General features: G+C 42.1%; 1 protein-coding gene across 4 annotated transcripts in view; it reads left to right on the plus strand.

Moving 5' to 3' along the window:
• The window catches only part of LOC147698471 (phosphatidylinositol 3,4,5-trisphosphate 3-phosphatase TPTE2-like), a 308,096-nt gene that overhangs the window by 228,183 nt on the left and 62,803 nt on the right, over positions 1 to 17,110 (plus strand). For all 4 annotated transcript variants that reach the window (XM_086935050.1, XM_086935048.1, XM_086935049.1 and 1 more), the window contains exon 13: positions 2,877 to 2,938. In XM_086935050.1, coding sequence (XP_086791176.1) covers positions 2,877 to 2,938 — 62 coding nt within the window. The remainder of the gene's footprint in view (positions 1 to 2,876; positions 2,939 to 17,110) is intronic.

Genomic DNA, 17,110 nt, shown 5'->3' on the forward strand with positions numbered 1-17,110 from the left:
GCAGGTCACAAAGTGCATGTCATGTAAATAGGTCGGTGGATTACTGTCAGAGAGATCCTTTTCTTACTTGCAGTTTATAAGTTGAAATCCTAATATAGAGCAGTGAACTATTAACTGTCATCAAAGAGCTGCATGCAAACTGCAAGATACAGATTAGCGCTTATGATCCCCCCCCCCCCCCATCTTTCATTATCCTTATTTCGCAAAAAGGATTAATTTGGGTATAAATCAATTCTTATTAGTAATGACAACCCCCAACCATGGTAGAGCGTTTTAAATGTTGCTTCTCCAGACCAAGCACTCTTAAACTATACTGCCTACTAGAATGGATGGCATGTTACTCCTACAACTTGTAGTCCTCTGTCTGTGTAACATTTCCTATACACTGATTCACACACCTATGATTGATTGTCTCTGTGTAATGTGTGTGTGAGATGTATAGTGCTCCAACGCTGTACACTGGTATGAGTGGTGCTATAAAACTAATGAAATGCATCTGAGAGAGAGTGGCTATGGAGACTAGGGGGGGGGGGGTGTAAAAAGGTGGTGGTGAGGGAATCCATGACAGAGGTGTGGTGTTTGGGGGGTGCCAACAAACAGTGTCGCACAAGGTGCCACCATCACTAAAGCCGGCCCTGACAACAAGCATGAGAGCAAATGTCACCTTACTAAGTATGTTTGTTCAGGATGTTGTTGCGAAGCACAGACGGCCACATGCAGTTATGAAATTGCTCTGCTCGTAGTCTTCTATTCACACTTGCCCTAACAAAGATGGAATTGTCTCTAGTCCTAGCAGTGAGAAAGGGGTGTGGTATGATTAGCAGAATATCTGCCACAGAAATGTTGAGCTGTAAATATATTGTCACATGACCATCGACACCAAAAACATTCTGAAGATAAGTATACATAGATGTGTTTTTTTATATATCAGGGAACATGATGGACCCTTTCTGTTTAAGATCCGTGGGTTCCAATTTTTTCAAAGGATTGACAAACTGGTTTTCTCCTACACCTTGCACCATTGCTCAGTAGGAGCTTACATTGATACTGCCTTTGGTGAAAGCCCCACATTTTGAGCATTTGTATAGTTTCTATACCAAGCACCTTATCCTTAAAACTGTTATTCTTATATGCATGAATGACTTCAGACAGGCAGGTGACCTGAATGTCTTTTGTTTGAGTTTGCCAGATGCTCTTTTTTGCAATTTGACACAAAGTGGAGTAACCCTTACTCCCTAAGGTGGCAATGGAATCTCATTTAAAACAATATATTACATTGTTGAGATGCTCCTGCCACCACATCTATCTTACTAGAGTCCTACAATGGGGAAGGGTTGTTAAAAAACTGACAGTTTATCAGTTGATAGTGTCATACCTTAAGGAGTGCAATAAGGCAGAAAACAGGAATCTACGTCCAAAAAAAGGCGCATTCTCTACCAGGCATCATACAACAGACTGGTGGTTCAACACATTTTCAGATGGCATTGGTTTAATTTGCTTAGCTGGGGCTGCTTCATTCAAGTGTTTTAAGTATTTCTGATTAACCAAATTGAAGAAAAAACATCTGCATAAAGACTAACATACTTTAGAGGAAAATGTATTTGCCCTTCGTTGTGTTGATGGAACAGATACTGTGGGGCATATTACCAACAACTAGGGATATTTATCGCTAAATGGGCTCAGCGAGTTTTTTTTATCGCCAAGCATCGCTGGATATTATCGCAGAGATAACGTGCTATTAGCAACGTTTATCTCTAAAGCCATAAAATATCCAGCGATAGCGGCGAAATGCATGAATATCGCTGAGAATGCAGCAATATTCACGCATTCACGCCAATAGGGTCTTAGCCATAATATCCCCCTTCCATTGGATGTAATGGCTAAGAACTGGTCTGAGCAGGCGTCAGCTTTTTGGAGATATTCGCGCTTAGCACGAATATTTCCATCGCTACGCCTGCGTTGATAATAGGTGATAGCGATGTTAGCGACTGTTTTTAGTCGCTAACAGGTTGGGTACGCCCAATTTGCATGTCATTAGCTATAAATATCGCTGACATGCAAAGCGGGCCCCAAACCGCTTGCTATCACCTAAAAGCTGTCGCTAACTGATTCTAGCGGCAGCTTGCTAATAGGCCGATGAAATGATTGCCGCCTAGCTAAAGCAGCGATAATTTCATTTCGCCCGCCTTGATAATATGCCCCCCTGCATGCTATGGCCTGCCACCTTCCCCCTAGCTTCACAGCCATTCTGACATGAATGCGTTGAGCGTGGGGCCTCCATTTCATATTGTGACATGAGTTCAGTATTATGCGACTCTAATGTGACTTTTGGAACATAAGAGGCACCACCGGATTCCATGAGAAGGTGTGCAGAATGTTTCAGGAGTCGAAGGCGCGTTTCAGAGATTATCAATCTGCATATGAAACACATTATTAATCAGAACCAGCATTACCAAAGTTAAAACATGTTTTCTCACAAATTCTAGCCAGTGTGCTTTTAACATTAATATGTGTTGGGCCAGATTAAACCAAATCCAAGTGGGGTTCAATTGAGGATGAAATCCAAATAGTTCCAGTTAGGGATGAATCTGAATCAAGTAGTTATGTTCGAGAAAAAGTATTTGCTCCTTTCGCTTTAAAATACCCTTGCCACCTCTAAAACAAAGAAAGTCTTCCAGAACAAAGCATGTGACATTGGCACCATAGAAAGACAGAGTCACATATCAACAGACCTTTTATATCTTTAACTGGTACGTCTACAGCCCCTTTTTAGGCTATTTTCTTTTTTTGCTCTGACCAGTGGAAAATGCGGTAAAGTGTCTTGCCATGCACATTTCCAGGGCACTGACTTGTGTTTTTTTGTTCTTTTGATTCAGGTAGAACTGGTACCATGGTGTGCACGTGGCTTGTCGACAGTGACCAGTTTGAGAGCGCAAAGGTACGGTACAAAACAGCATTTTCTGATGCTGAGAGCATTTCTATCTCATTTGATCATTCTGTTATTTTTGATAACAAATCAACAATTGGGGGTAAGAATGGAGAAATACCGCTTCGCTGTGTAGGCACTCCAAAATACCAGTTACTCCCTGGTGCAGCAGTTACATAAACTAATCATAGAAAAATTGAGGGCTTTGCCCTTATTGCAATAGTCAAAGAAGTCCATTGATACTTTTTTCTTCTTACTTTATTACTTCAGTAAGAGTGCATCTTGACTTTGGGAAGGATATGCTTGAACAGTTTTTCTTCATATTTAATGTATCTCATTCAATATTTCTTCACTATGTCAGTTACAAATTGAATGTCTTCTTAACTCCAATTACATCAATCAGTTGATCTTATTACAGTGGGCGCGTGGTTTGCCAATTACCACTCTTTCCCAAGGCTGGAATATTTTATAATAATCCATCAATTAAAAATATATGTAAAACAAAAATCACACTGATGCAAAACCTATTTATTTACTATTGAATAATAATAATTTCTATTTGGAAAGAGCGAACATATCACCCCTTAAGGTTTCAAGGGGCTGGGGGGCTGTCGGGGAGATTAAGTGAGCTATTGCTCAGTGTCGCATGATGCTGAACTGAGCTGCTGTCAGTGCTGGGGCTCGAACCGTGAGCCCTCTGCTCCAGAATCAGCTGCTGTGGCCTCTGCACCTCTCTCATTATTTACAGTTTTACACAATACAATATTACATCGTACAATAAAGAACTATATATATATTTATCTATATATATATATATATATATATATATATATATATATATATATTTATATATATATATATATATATATATATATATATATATATATATACATACATACACACACACACATACACACACACGTGTACATCACTAGTCATGGTTGCTCCATTTTGTATTATACTGATTAAAAGTTGCTTCATTGGACAGTGTTTACTTCTGTGAAAAATGTGTTTTCTCCAAATAGACATCTATTTTAATAACTACAGATGTAGCTAGTCTCTTGAGAAACTGACCTGTAACAATAATGTTATTCATGAACATGCTCTATAGGGATAATATTAAAATATGTAGTTTAACATCACTAATTTTGTCAGTACCTACTGTTTTATGTGTTTACAAAGAAGTTGATTTACAACCAGATTACAGTTTCGCCTTCTGGTCTCTCTTGATAAATATTACAATTCCAGTGTTGAATGTTAAGTGCTCCTACAGAAATACTTCAGAACAGTTCCAATTAGCCATTTTGTAATTGATCCATCTTCTCAAAACACCTATTATAGATATAAGGTTCCATCTTCCTATTTTAGTTACAGTCATTCAATCTAATAGAACTAATGTTTTATTACTCATCCTAGTTGTATGTTAAATATCTTGTATCAGGTCAGTCAAAAAAAAAACATGTAATCAGTCAGCTAATAATACAATTTTGACAGCATTTCAATTTTACTCTTTTTGACCAAATTAGAAACAGCGGAATGGTAATTAGGTAACTTATGGTCATGTGAAGAAATTCATGATAAAATCAAGCAGCTTTTTATAAAAAAGTAGAGCATTGAGAAAATGGGATAATCTGCGAAATATATGTCCACTTTAAGAAGAGAAATGTATAGATCGAATTAAGGTTAAGAAGGCAAACTATTTGTAATTGATGTAAGATGACTTATTGAGTGAAATCAATGAAATAAGAAGAAATAGAGTAAAATGTATTATTTCTCTATCCTGAGTGTTACTGCTACTTGAAGTACAGTTAACTAAACTGGAGGGCTAGAGGATGAGGTTAGCAGGGGAAGAGGTACCCTGACAAATTAGGAATTACCAGGCGACTTAGTTAGAAATATTCTAGTGGGAAAGCACAGTTGCTGTAGTCCCCAGAAGAATAACTAGTAGTCAGGGGAGTTACGAGCACCATTGGAATTATCAGGGATCTAGTACTGAGGTCCTTAACATTCTCATAAATGTACCAGACTGACAATCATCACAAGAAGACCATTCCTAATTGTAAGAAATTGGGTTATTTGGTGTGTAGGATGTGAGGTATGCACAAGTAATTGGTCCGTAATTGTCTCCTTAATGGGAAATAAGCACCCCATTGTAGCACTCTCTCATGGTAGTGAAGCCTACTCTGGGAAGGCGGTGTAGGCTAGTACTGGCCGTTGCTGACACCCAATAATAACACTCAATAAATGATAGTCCAGCCAGAGCTTTTTTTTCGAAATAGTAAAGCACATGCATTACTCACAACCTACTTAATGCCAGGGGCGTAACACAGGCCCTCACAGCGCTCGCGGTGCGGGGGCCCCAAGCTCCCAGAGGCCCCCTCGGGCCCTGCACTCTGGCCAGAGAGCTCATGATTGAGCCCGGAGGGGGCCCCTCTACGTACCGTGCAGGGAGGCCCCCTCAGTTTTCGTTACACCAGTGCTTAATGCTATGCATTAGTGTACAAATATATACATCAGGCAGATAGAAATACCTTTGGTGACATTCTAAAAATCACATTTGCCCTCTAATGGGTCATAAAAAAGTCACTGTACATACCAGACAGAAAATAACAATATAAGGGGTATCTCTGTAGATAAAGCAGGCTTATTGGCTATGTCAAGGGGTCAGTACAACAACTATACAAGTCAAGCCTATCAGCTCTGTCAAGGGATCATTGCATTGAAATATAAGGCAAGCCTACTGGCTTTGTCAGGGGGTCTCACATTAAAAGTCCAATATCCACATGCTTAAAATCATCATTATATCACTGAAATCAATATCCAGGTTTATATAAAATTGTTATTATCAATAAAATATTGCAATGTTTTAAAAAAAACAATCAGGCATATATTGAAAATCAATCTAACACGTGTCGGTGTCTTTTTTGACACATTTAGGCTACACACAATACAGCTGTAGAGCCAACCACTAGAGAGCACTGCATTCCTAGGCTATAAAACAAAAGATCAAACTTGAGGAATGCTTGAAAATAAAGGCTAAACAGTATGGAGGGGATGGGGGGGGGGGGGACATAGATTTTATGACTACAGAAACTTAGGAAGAGTTTAAAATTTCCTCCTAGGGCTACAACTCCTGCAGCCCTCCCCTCCATAGATCTCCTCTAGTTGGTTGTAGGTGCCCCTGCCAAGATTGGGCCACCAGAAGTAGCAAAAACACACAGAAATGCCAACTTCCTAAAAGCGCCATTTCTAAAATAAAAATGTAACATACAACCTCAGCATTAAAGAGGAGTTTAAAATACAATTTTAAAAAGTGTAAGAAATATTTTTCTAGCTGCAACCAATCCAAATGGAGCCTTTAATAAAAGTAACAATGAAGCCTAATGATTCCCTATGCAAGCAGCCACTCTTGCTACAGTGAAAATCGTTTTTGTTTTGTAAGGACATGTTCAACATTCATTTTAACATGCCCTTCTTTTAAATATCTGCACTGACCCTATGTGGGCAATACTGTCTACATATGTTGGACATTAATATTTAAATGGATGGTTTAGGCCTGACAAAAGGGGTATTTTATTGGATTAAATTTGTAGTTTATAACTGCCACAGTATGTGCACAAGCATTCCTGTGTAACCAGTTCAGTGTCCCTTATCCTGGCTGTGTCACAGTGGCCATTTTGTAAAAAATGGCCACTGGTGGTAAACATGCACAGTCCAATTTACCATGAAATTACTGGGCATGAAATGAAGGTAGGGAGACTCACCCACAATGAAGATCTAAAACCGGCTGATCAAAAACCAAAATAATGTGGGCATAGTAAATGGGTGGAACCCGTTTGCAATACTAATTGATCTTATGCCAACTGAACTATATAGTAAAGTCACAAGTACAAAGTAAAAATAACATTGCAGAATGTATGGACAATTATAAACTCTTAGAAAAAAATACCCTTGGTCAATCAAATTAAACCTCAATGCCTTTAAAAAAAAAATCAGCATTTCAACATTTGGATCTCATCTCCGATAGGGTTGTATGTCAGAATTTCATGGAAGAAATGTCCTTTAAAAAAATTTTGTCTTAAATATTGAGAACCAAAATTCAAGAATTTCATGAAAGTAAGCATGCACAGATAAGAATAAATGTACTATTTTAACTCCACATCTAGGTAAATTGATGATATATACGTATATATAATTGCAGTACATAGATGTGAAGTTATATATTGTCAAGGTACGTAGAAGGGGAGTTAAGTATAGTAAACTAATACTATACCTATATATACTTACTTTCCCAATATTTTTCAAATTGGCTACTTATATCGGCCTTCTGTGTTATCAGGAGTTAACTTGTCAACAAGTGAAACACAGAGTAATTAGAATAATTCAGTGTTTGCTGTCCAAACACACAGCCCCATTGAACCTCTAGCCACCCTAGAAGATTTGGACTGACGCCATTGTAATACACTTCTCGCTACAGGGCTAGGAGTCAAAGAGCCAGCGAACTAGGGGGAACAACTTTATGAAACCTTAATGGGCATAGATGAGAGCCCCTGTGCCCCTGAAGATTTTGCTCACCACAATACTAAGGGTTGTGAGGTTAAAAGGAAATCCTCCGAAAATTAAGCGAGGGGGCAACCCAGAGAAACTACACAATCGTCCATGCCAGTGGATGTGAGAAACTAAAGTTTCTCTCTTGAAACCTAGCGGGCATTAAGCCCATACTCTATTGTGAGGACCGGGGGAATTTTATAGATGATTTCGATGTTTGCCTCTTTCAAACTTAGGCCACAACTGCCCTTTAAGGGGGTGAGAGTGGGGGGGGGGGGGTCATAAGCTTTATTATAGAAGCATCTCCCTCACCAATTGGATGCCCAGCAAGGAGCCCTTATCATTTGGGTTAGCATCAACTTGCAATGCACCCTTAAAAAATTGGTTGTAAATTCTAGGGACCTTTTGGTTGTCAAATTTGAAAGCACAGGGGGAGGGGAATCTGCCCTTGTACTTAATAGCTTTAATAGATGTCCCACACAGCATCAGAAGTCCCCGACTATAACAATATTAGATGATTTCCTTGAAAGGTCAGAAGGCTATGACTTGCAGGGGACCTAAACACAACGTATGAACCCTCAGAACTGTTGGCAAATGTTACAGGGAAGGAGGATGAGAGTGGGGGGTCCCAGGTCTGTGCCATGCTAGCCCATCTAAAAACACAAAAGTTGCTTTTCAGATTGCCTCATTTACACTTAAGCAAAGTTTACTAGCTTGCAATGGGCGCGCTAAGTCAGATAAGAATTTAAAACAAACATTTAGGTGGGTCTACTGTCGCTAAAGAATTGATTATATTTTATTGGACTTATCATCCTGGCGATACTTGAATAACATGAAGATAGTTGAAAAATGGTGATAATAACCTTTTGGTACTCGATCTGGACCATATGTTTATTGCCCCCAAATGTAAATTAGCGAGGGAGTCGGCTTATCCAATATTCACAGTAATAACAGAAGAAGGATTAAATGGCCCAAGATAGATGGAAACCAAGACATTATTGTCCAGATATATATCACAGTGACTCGAGCACTCCTAGATAGGAAAGTGAGGTACAGTTTATCGTAAACAGCTGTAATAAGTTAATTGAAGAGATTAAAGACTTTTTCTATAAAAAGGTGAAATTGGCTTGCTAATCATAAAAAACTGAATTGTTTAACGAGTCTAATAAGAAGGCAGCAAGGAAAGAATTGATGGGAGTCATAAAATCAGCACCGTAAATGCAGCGACCCACAAGAGGGACCAATTTAACAAGGTCCAAAAAGTAGCCAAAAGAGAATGGGAATAATGTCAAAGGAGAGATCTATCCATATAAGCCAAAAGCAAGGAAAGCAAGATATTCTGGCATTTTTTGTGGCTAAATGAACTACTTGGCAGGGTATGCCCAGATGTGGGTCCCTTGCTCACTTTGCCACTGGATTGAAGCTAGCCTGGCTGATGAAGGGTGTTACCCAGAAACCAGTCCCAAGATGCTTGTTTCTGGTTCAGGGAAGACCTCACTTGGCAGTTCGGGCTGGACTGTTCCCATGAGGCACACGGTCAAGGCTGATTCGCATACAGCTGGATCTGAACTGAGGTGGCAAAGTGAGCTAAAGAATGATGATGAATTCAACCCAGATCTGTGACTGGGGGTGAGTGTCTGAAAAGTTTCAGCGCTCCGTCCATCATCTCCTTGTGTTTGCTTTGTTTGACCCAAGTTGGCAGGGTATGCCCAGACGAGGGTCCCTTGCTCACTTTGCTACAGGATTCAAGCTAGCCTGGTTGATAAAGGGTGCTACCCAGAAACCGGTCCCAAGATGCTTGTTTCCGGTTCAGGGAAGACCTGGCTTGGTATTTCGGGCTGGACTGTTCCCATGAGGCACAGGGTCAAGGCTGATTTGCTTATAGCTGGGTCTGAACTGAGGTGGCAAAGTGAGCTAAAGAATTACAATGGATTCAACTCAGATCTGAGACTGGGGGTGAGTTTCTGAAAAGTTTCAGCGCTCCGTCCATCATCTCCTTGTGTTTACTTAAAGGAAGTAGGAGCCAGGTTATAGATGAAGATTATTACATCCAATTGTTGCCCTAGGTAAACCATTTTAGTACACTTTACACCCGAGAGTGACCCAAATAGTACTGGGAATAAATAATCCATTAAGGGCAGGTATAAACAGGGACTCCTGGGATACTGATATTAATTCTATTGACTTTAGTATGGAGGAAACCAGGCTAGCCCTTTCCACGCTTCGGAGAGGAAAAGCACCTTTGCTAGATAAAATCCTGGGTGACCTTTTCCTCTCTGAAGTGGGTATATGGAGGGTTCTCCTCAATCTTTGTTTTAACACTGTTTTAAATGGTGCACAGGTTCCTGATTCCTGGATAAGAGCGGATGTAGTCCCAGTGCATAAAAAGGGAGAGAAAAATGATCTCGCCAGCTGTAGTCCCATTACCCTTATGGACATTTTACAAAAACTGTTTTGTAGGCATTTGTTGGGGAGATTACATGACGGATGAAGGAGAACGAGATCTTCTCGCCCCTCCAGGCCGGTTTTAGAGAGAATACAGGCACAATTGATCAGTTATTCAGGTTTTTAATAATTTTGTGAAAGTATGTGGTGATCAAAAAAGAGCACATACACAATGTATTCGTAGACATACATGCTGCCTTTGATCTTATTACCAGGGGAAAATTCTGAGCAGTTTTAGCGCAGTTAGGTGTTCCAACCTACCTTCTTCAAACTACCATTAGGCCTCACAAGTGAAAGTATGCCCAGATAAGATGGGGATGAAATGGTGAACTCATAGAATGTATTAAGGTATACAGAGGGCTGAGACAGGTGTGTGTTTTGGCCCTAACTCTGTTCACCTTATACATAAATGGGCTACTAGAGTCCTTACAGGATTGCGATGGGGACCCTTCTCAGATAGCTGGTAGCCCAGTTGCGTCTCTAATGTTTGCAGATTATACATTATTTGTTTCTAGAACACCTATGGGGCTACAAAATCTACTGAATAATTTTTCAGCTGCATGTGATGACTTTGGACTAGAAATTAATGTAAACAAGACAACATTTATGGTGTTTAATCCGCATAGATAGTTTAAGGGTAAGGTGAAGCTAGGTGATACCTTCTTAGAACAAGTTAAGGAATTTGTTTACTTGGGGGTTAGATTCACTAACACAATAGTTGGACTCCACACATCTCCAATTCCCAGCTCGCCCTCCAGCATGTCAGCTCTGCCTTGTTTAAAAGCTGAACGCAAGCACAAAAAGGCAAATTGCCACTGTCATCGACATCTATCGGGTAAACGGAGTAAGTGCTGCACTATACAGTGAAGAGATGTGGAGTTTTCAGAATGTAGGGGTCATTGAGAAAACAGATAACATTTTCATGAGATTACATGTGGGTTTACCACGTAATGCGTCCTTAACTCCATCACGTTTGGATCTTGCATATTGCACATATGGCAGCATTTAGACCCCTAGCTTATTGGATGTGGTACTCCTGGGATTAACAGTGTTAGCAGGCCATTGCACATTTTTGTATTGTATTTATGGAGTGTTCTTCCCCCATTCCTGATAATTGTCTATTACATGAGTGCAATCCGGTGTTGAACAATGTTGGTAGGCTATGATCTTACTGGTATCGGTTATATTGCCCGCTAAATAAATAAATAAATTGGATACGAGTCTGGCACAATAGTTCACCATTCCCTAAGAGAGAATCGTTCCTTGAAATAATGACAGCAAAGGTTGTATCCTTTGGTTAAAGTATGTCAAAACTTGGTTAATTAATCTTAGTATGAGCGGACCTCATCCTCCTTGACCTCTCCGCGGCATTCGACACTGTCTGCCACCGCACCCTAGTACAGCGCCTCAGCAACGTTGGAATCCAGGAGAAGGCTCTGGAGTGGATCATCTCCTTCCTCGGCGGAAGAACACAGAGAGTCCGCCTGCCACCGTACAAGTCAGAGGCCACCGAAGTCATCTGCGGAGTCCCTCAAGGATCCTCGCTGAGCCCCACCCTCTTCAACGTCTACATGAGCCCCCTCGCAGCCATCGCACGCCAACACAACCTCAACATAATCTCCTACGCCGACGACACCCAGCTGATCCTCTCCCTGACCAACGACCCCGCCGCCGCCAGAGCCAATCTGCACGAAGGGATGAAAGAGGTAGCCGAGTGGATGACGACCAGCCGCCTGAAACTGAACTCAGACAAGACGGAGGTCCTCATCCTAGGCTCTTCGCCCTCCGCCTGGGACGACTCCTGGTGGCCTCCCGCCCTGGGCACCGCACCCAAGCCGACAGACCACGCACGCAACCTGGGCTTCATCCTGGACTCCTCCCTCTCCATGACCAGGCAAGTCAACACCGTCTCCTCGGCCTGCTTCAACATCCTACGCATGCTACGGAAGATCTTCTGGTGGATCCCCACCGAGACCAGGAAGACCGTCACCCAGGCACTCGTCACCAGTCGACTGGACTACGGCAACGCCCTCTACGCCGGTACCACCGCCAAGCTCCAGAAGAGACTCCAGCGGATCCAGAACGCCTCAGCCAGACTCATCCTCGACATCCCACGAACCAGCCACATCTCCGGACATCTTAGAGACCTGCATTGGCTCCCCGTCAACAAAAGAATCACCTTCCGCCTCCTCACCCACGCACACAAAGCCCTACACGACCAAGGCCCGAGCTACCTCAGCAGCCGAATAAACTTCCACGCTCCCAAACGCCACCTCCGTTCAGCCAACCACGCCCTCGCTGCCGTCCCCCGCATCCGAAGAGCGACAACAGGAGGAAGGTCCTTCTCCTACCTGGCCGCCAAGACCTGGAACTCCCTCCCGACTGACCTGCGCCTGACCCAAGACCACTTCTCCTTCAGGAAGAAGCTGAAGACCTGGCTGTTCGAGCAGTAACGGCACCCCCCCTCCCCCCAGCGCCTTGAGACCCTACGGGTAAGTAGTGCGCTCTATAAATGTCCTTGATTGATTGATTGACTGTGGACCAATCCCAACTACATTAAGAAAAACACTTTGGTGACCCTCAAGAAGAGGTACTTGCTCCATATCCATGGCTTATGGTTGAACCAAACCACATATTGGGGGATCTAACTAGCAGGTTTCAGGGTTTTAAAGACAATTCGTATTGTGAGCAGATTGGGCAAATTTGTATGTGAAATAACACTTCTAGTCTTTCAATCAAGATTTCATAATTGTGGGGTGAATTAAATCCATACAACCTGGATGTCTTCAGGGCTCCGGCAGATTTCATATTGAGAATGACTACCAGCAGGAAGTCAGATCATCTTTTCACCCCCTGTGATAGCTGTACCCCAGGCAACAAAGTGACAAAGCTACTGTTGCATGTTGGATAGCCTGTGCTTATAAAAATCTCTAAGACATTAGAGGTTCATTCTCCTCCAAGACTTGTTCAGTGCACACTAGCTATGGCAGCCTTTCCAAAGGCATATGTCAATTGCAAGTATTTATAGGGGAGCCACGTGCTAATCCTCATGCATTTTCTAACATTTAATCACGGGATGCATTTCACCTGTTTACATACTACCCAGTCCAGCAAATGCTGTCACCCCAGAGTCGCATTTTTGTTGTTGTTAAACCTGGTCCCTACCACATGGGAATAGTAAAGAGTATAATGGAAAATCGTGAGTTAGCTTTGTTGCAGGTCCAGTAATCTTATTAGTTACTGTACTTCTTTCCTATGCCAATTGAGAGTCCTCCCCTCTTAAAGCATATGACATGCCACAACCACACATATCATAAAAAAGCATAGTATAGTTGCGTTTGGAAGTTGTCCAATGTTTGTGCTAGAGAGACCGCTGATGCTTGGCCTTCACACAAGATAAGCTATAAATAGGGGGGTTGTACCCAGAAAGAGTTACGGGGACCTGGGTTGTCAATTGAAGTATGGGAAGGGGTCCCAGTAAACATGAAAAATAATAACAAGGAAAGTATAAACAATCAAAGAGACCAATCATAGAGACACATTGTTTTATTCACAATGTGCTGGTATCATGTATATACGTCACTTTAAACATACATTGATCAGTGACTATTTTATAGTGCCCCAAAGGTAGGGAAAGGAGGGGGGGGTGTTTGTGATAGGTGTAGGTAGTAGGTGAAGGAAAAAGGGTTTGCAGTGACAGTAAAATCAGCGAATAAGACAAATTCAATGGAGTTACATATCAATGTACCCAGAAAAAGACCAATAGGTTCATATAAATTCTTTTACAAAAATCATACTCCAAATGTACAGCTAATGAGACCAATAGGGTGTGGAGTTGACAGCAAAAAACAAAGTGTTGTCGACGTTTCGCCCCTCGTTCGCAGATGTGGGTTTTAATCTTGCCGTGGGGTCTTCCTCAGGACTGGGGAGATGGGGGCACGTGACCTAGTTAATGTACAAATATACAAGTATTATTTTAAGGGAAAGAAATTCCCATATATTACTCGAGCTTAACAAAGCACACCAACCATTTGTTGAAAGTGGCTGACGGTTAGCAAAGTCTTGTGGGATACATATAGTTCAAACTAAGTGTCGCCACGGGCACGACTTGTTCAACCAATTAATGTATTGTTAATCCTAGATCGAGATCATTATGCAAAAAGGGAGCGGTCTGAAGATAGGTCTCAACGCACTGGGGCAGCCCATCCAAAAACACCAAAGGGCTATACGTAAATTAGCAACAGCTACTAATAAGTACGGGACAATTATGTGGATCGACAATAAAAATCCAATCAGTGGATACCAAATATACCGGTTAGATTGGGTCAAACTCGGAGAAGCTACAACTTACCACAAGGGTGGTGTGCAACTGGACCCGTTGGGTGGAGGGTAGATATCGACAGTAGATCTGTAATTAAAGTTTGTACAGGTCTTATTCTACTGCTAGTTCTGTTTTTCAAAAAATGCAGAAATGACAACATGGTAGAAGACTTACAGAGGTATCACTCAGAAACGCCTTGCGAATTAATGGTCAGGGGTCCGTTATGGCATCAAAAAGGACAATAGCTCTAAATATAAAAATATAAAGAGAAACTTTAAAAAACTCTCCAAACCAAGCCGGGCGGGTAAGAACCAAAGGCGGGGAACCAATCATGGACTTACCCGACAGCCGTATTTCATCGACTTTCGGCGTGGGGTAGCAGGCACTCGCGCTTTGGCATCGAGTCCGTGGCAGGACTGGATCAGGAGACAAAGAGATTACAGAGCGTTACCGGTCTGCTGGGAGGGCGCGGACTAAAACGCATGCACTCGAAGGAGTGATGATGCTTACCGGTATGAGGATTAATCCGAAGCCGTTCACTGCTCGCAAAGGGAATGGCGAAGCAGAGTTCCGCTTACAGGGATGTTACCAAGGTTACAAGTCACGTGACTCAAAGGCATGGTGGAAAGACTCACTAAATCAGTGGGTAGCACGCGGTCAGGCCATTACTGGAAAAACACACATGGAATATTACCAATAACGCTCAGTATGTTGGTGCACATTATGAATATAGCCATTAAAGGTGCCTGAGATGACGTGTTTTAAAAATAACATAACGACTGGATAAATTCGATGCAGGGATCTGCCCCAATGCAAGGAGATAGTAATAGCCGAGCCAATGTAGGCAATTAAGTACTTGTCGGTGGAGCGAATCATGCGCGTTTGTTTGAATGCATCGACTAGGGGATGACTGTGGTCATCCACAGACAAATACAGTTCTTTATGTCAAGCTAAATGCTGGCTGTGGCGCGGACATAAATTAGTGAATAAGAACATCGTAATCACAACGAAATAGTTTCATAGCTTAAATAACCCTGAATAGATTGACAGGGTGCTCAAATACATGGCGTACCTCACACAAGTGGGTATAGGCCACTGTAGCTCCGTTTTGATAGTTGTAAATGGGCAAGATTGCTGGTTGTTGTGCAAACATTAATTACTGAATAATGGCATTGTAAACACAACATAGTAGATACAAAGCTTAGAAAACCCTGAATAAATCGACAGTGCTCAAAATACATGGCGTACCACACTCAAGCGGGTATAGGCCACTGTAGCTCTGTTTTGATGATTGTTAATAGGCAAAAAGTCAAAATTACTGCAACATTGTGGGTGTGGCGTACCTCGCACACGCGGGTAAAGGCCATATACACTGTGTCGCTGCTTATCGATGCAAAATTAGACTACTGATGTCTTAACTATATGTGGACAGACCATGGGCAATGTCATTGAAACAATCATCAAGGTAGAATGGCCAATTGGGAGAATGAACTGTCATGTTCGTTAAGCCCAGATTCAATGGAGTTAAAGGTAAATATCCACTTTAGTTCCCGGGTGTTAAGGATATTGGAGATATTACCACCCCGTGGGCCCAATGTCGCTTTCTCGATGACTAACCACTTAAGGCTTTCTGGTGCATGGCCTGCTGATGAGAAGTGGTCAACTAGTGGCGCCCCCTGGGTTTTGCATCTGATCCGGCTCATGTGTTGGAGTATCCTTGCTTTCGCTCTTTGTTGGGTCTGGCCAATATAGATCAATTGACATGGGCACAAGATGGCGTAAATGACGTTTTCAGAGTTGCAGTTGGTGTGTGATTTCATAACAATTTTGTGTCTTCCGTGTGAGAATTCCTTTGTTTGAATAGTGCTGGCACAGGCTTTGCAGCAACCACATCTAAAGTGGCCCAGAATAGGAGGAAGATTCCACAGAGTTTGGATGGTTGGATCCTCCGGTGTTTTCAAGAAAGAGCGTACCACAAGATCCTTGATGCTTCTGGCCTTTTTGAATGCATGACGGGGCAGGTCAATTTGTTGAATATCATCAGAGATAAGTGCCCAATGACGGTTTATTATCTTTTTTATTTTATTGCTGGCGGTGTTGAATGTGGTGACACATACGATTTTTTGTTCAGATTCATCTTTGTCGGTCTTGGGGGTCAAAAGTTCTTCTCGAGGATAGAACCAGGCTCTTTTACGTGCACGCTTGACAAGTTGTTTTGGGTAGCCTCTGGACAAGAGTCTCTGTTTGAGTTCTTCAGACTCGCTGAAATAATGATCTTTATTGGAGCAATTGCGGCGAATACGCAAAAATTGCCCAAAGGGCAGGTTGTCTCGGAGGGCACGTGGATGGTGACTCTCGTAGTGCAGAAGTGAGTTTCTTTCAGCCGGTTTTCGATACAATGTGGTGAGTAATAGACCAGCCTCCTCATAGATGGTGAGGTCAAGGAAGTTGATCCGATGATTGTCTGATTGAATGGTAAATTTTAGGAGAAGGGATTGTTCATTAAGCCAACCGAAGAACGCCGTTAGTTCTCGCAGGTCACCGTGCCATATCAGGAGAATGTCATCGATGTAACGCATCCAGAGACTCAGATGGTCTCTGAATGGGTTGATCTGATTGAGTACGGTATCTTGCTCAAAGGCTGCCATATATAAAATTGCCACATCAGGAGCAAAGGGAGCCCCCATAGCTACTCCTGATGTTTGAATGTAAAATTTGTCCTTGAACATGAAGAAATTTTGGGTCATTGCTATACGCAGTAATGCAACAATAAATTCGGTGGGTACTTGCACCGGGGCAGGTCGCTTTTGTAGGCACCGTGTAACTACCATCAGAGCTTCCTGCTGTGGAATACACGTATACAAAGATAC

This window comes from Lissotriton vulgaris, chromosome 8, assembly GCF_964263255.1.
Source record: "Lissotriton vulgaris chromosome 8, aLisVul1.2, whole genome shotgun sequence".
NCBI classification, from domain to species: domain Eukaryota; kingdom Metazoa; phylum Chordata; class Amphibia; order Caudata; family Salamandridae; genus Lissotriton; species Lissotriton vulgaris.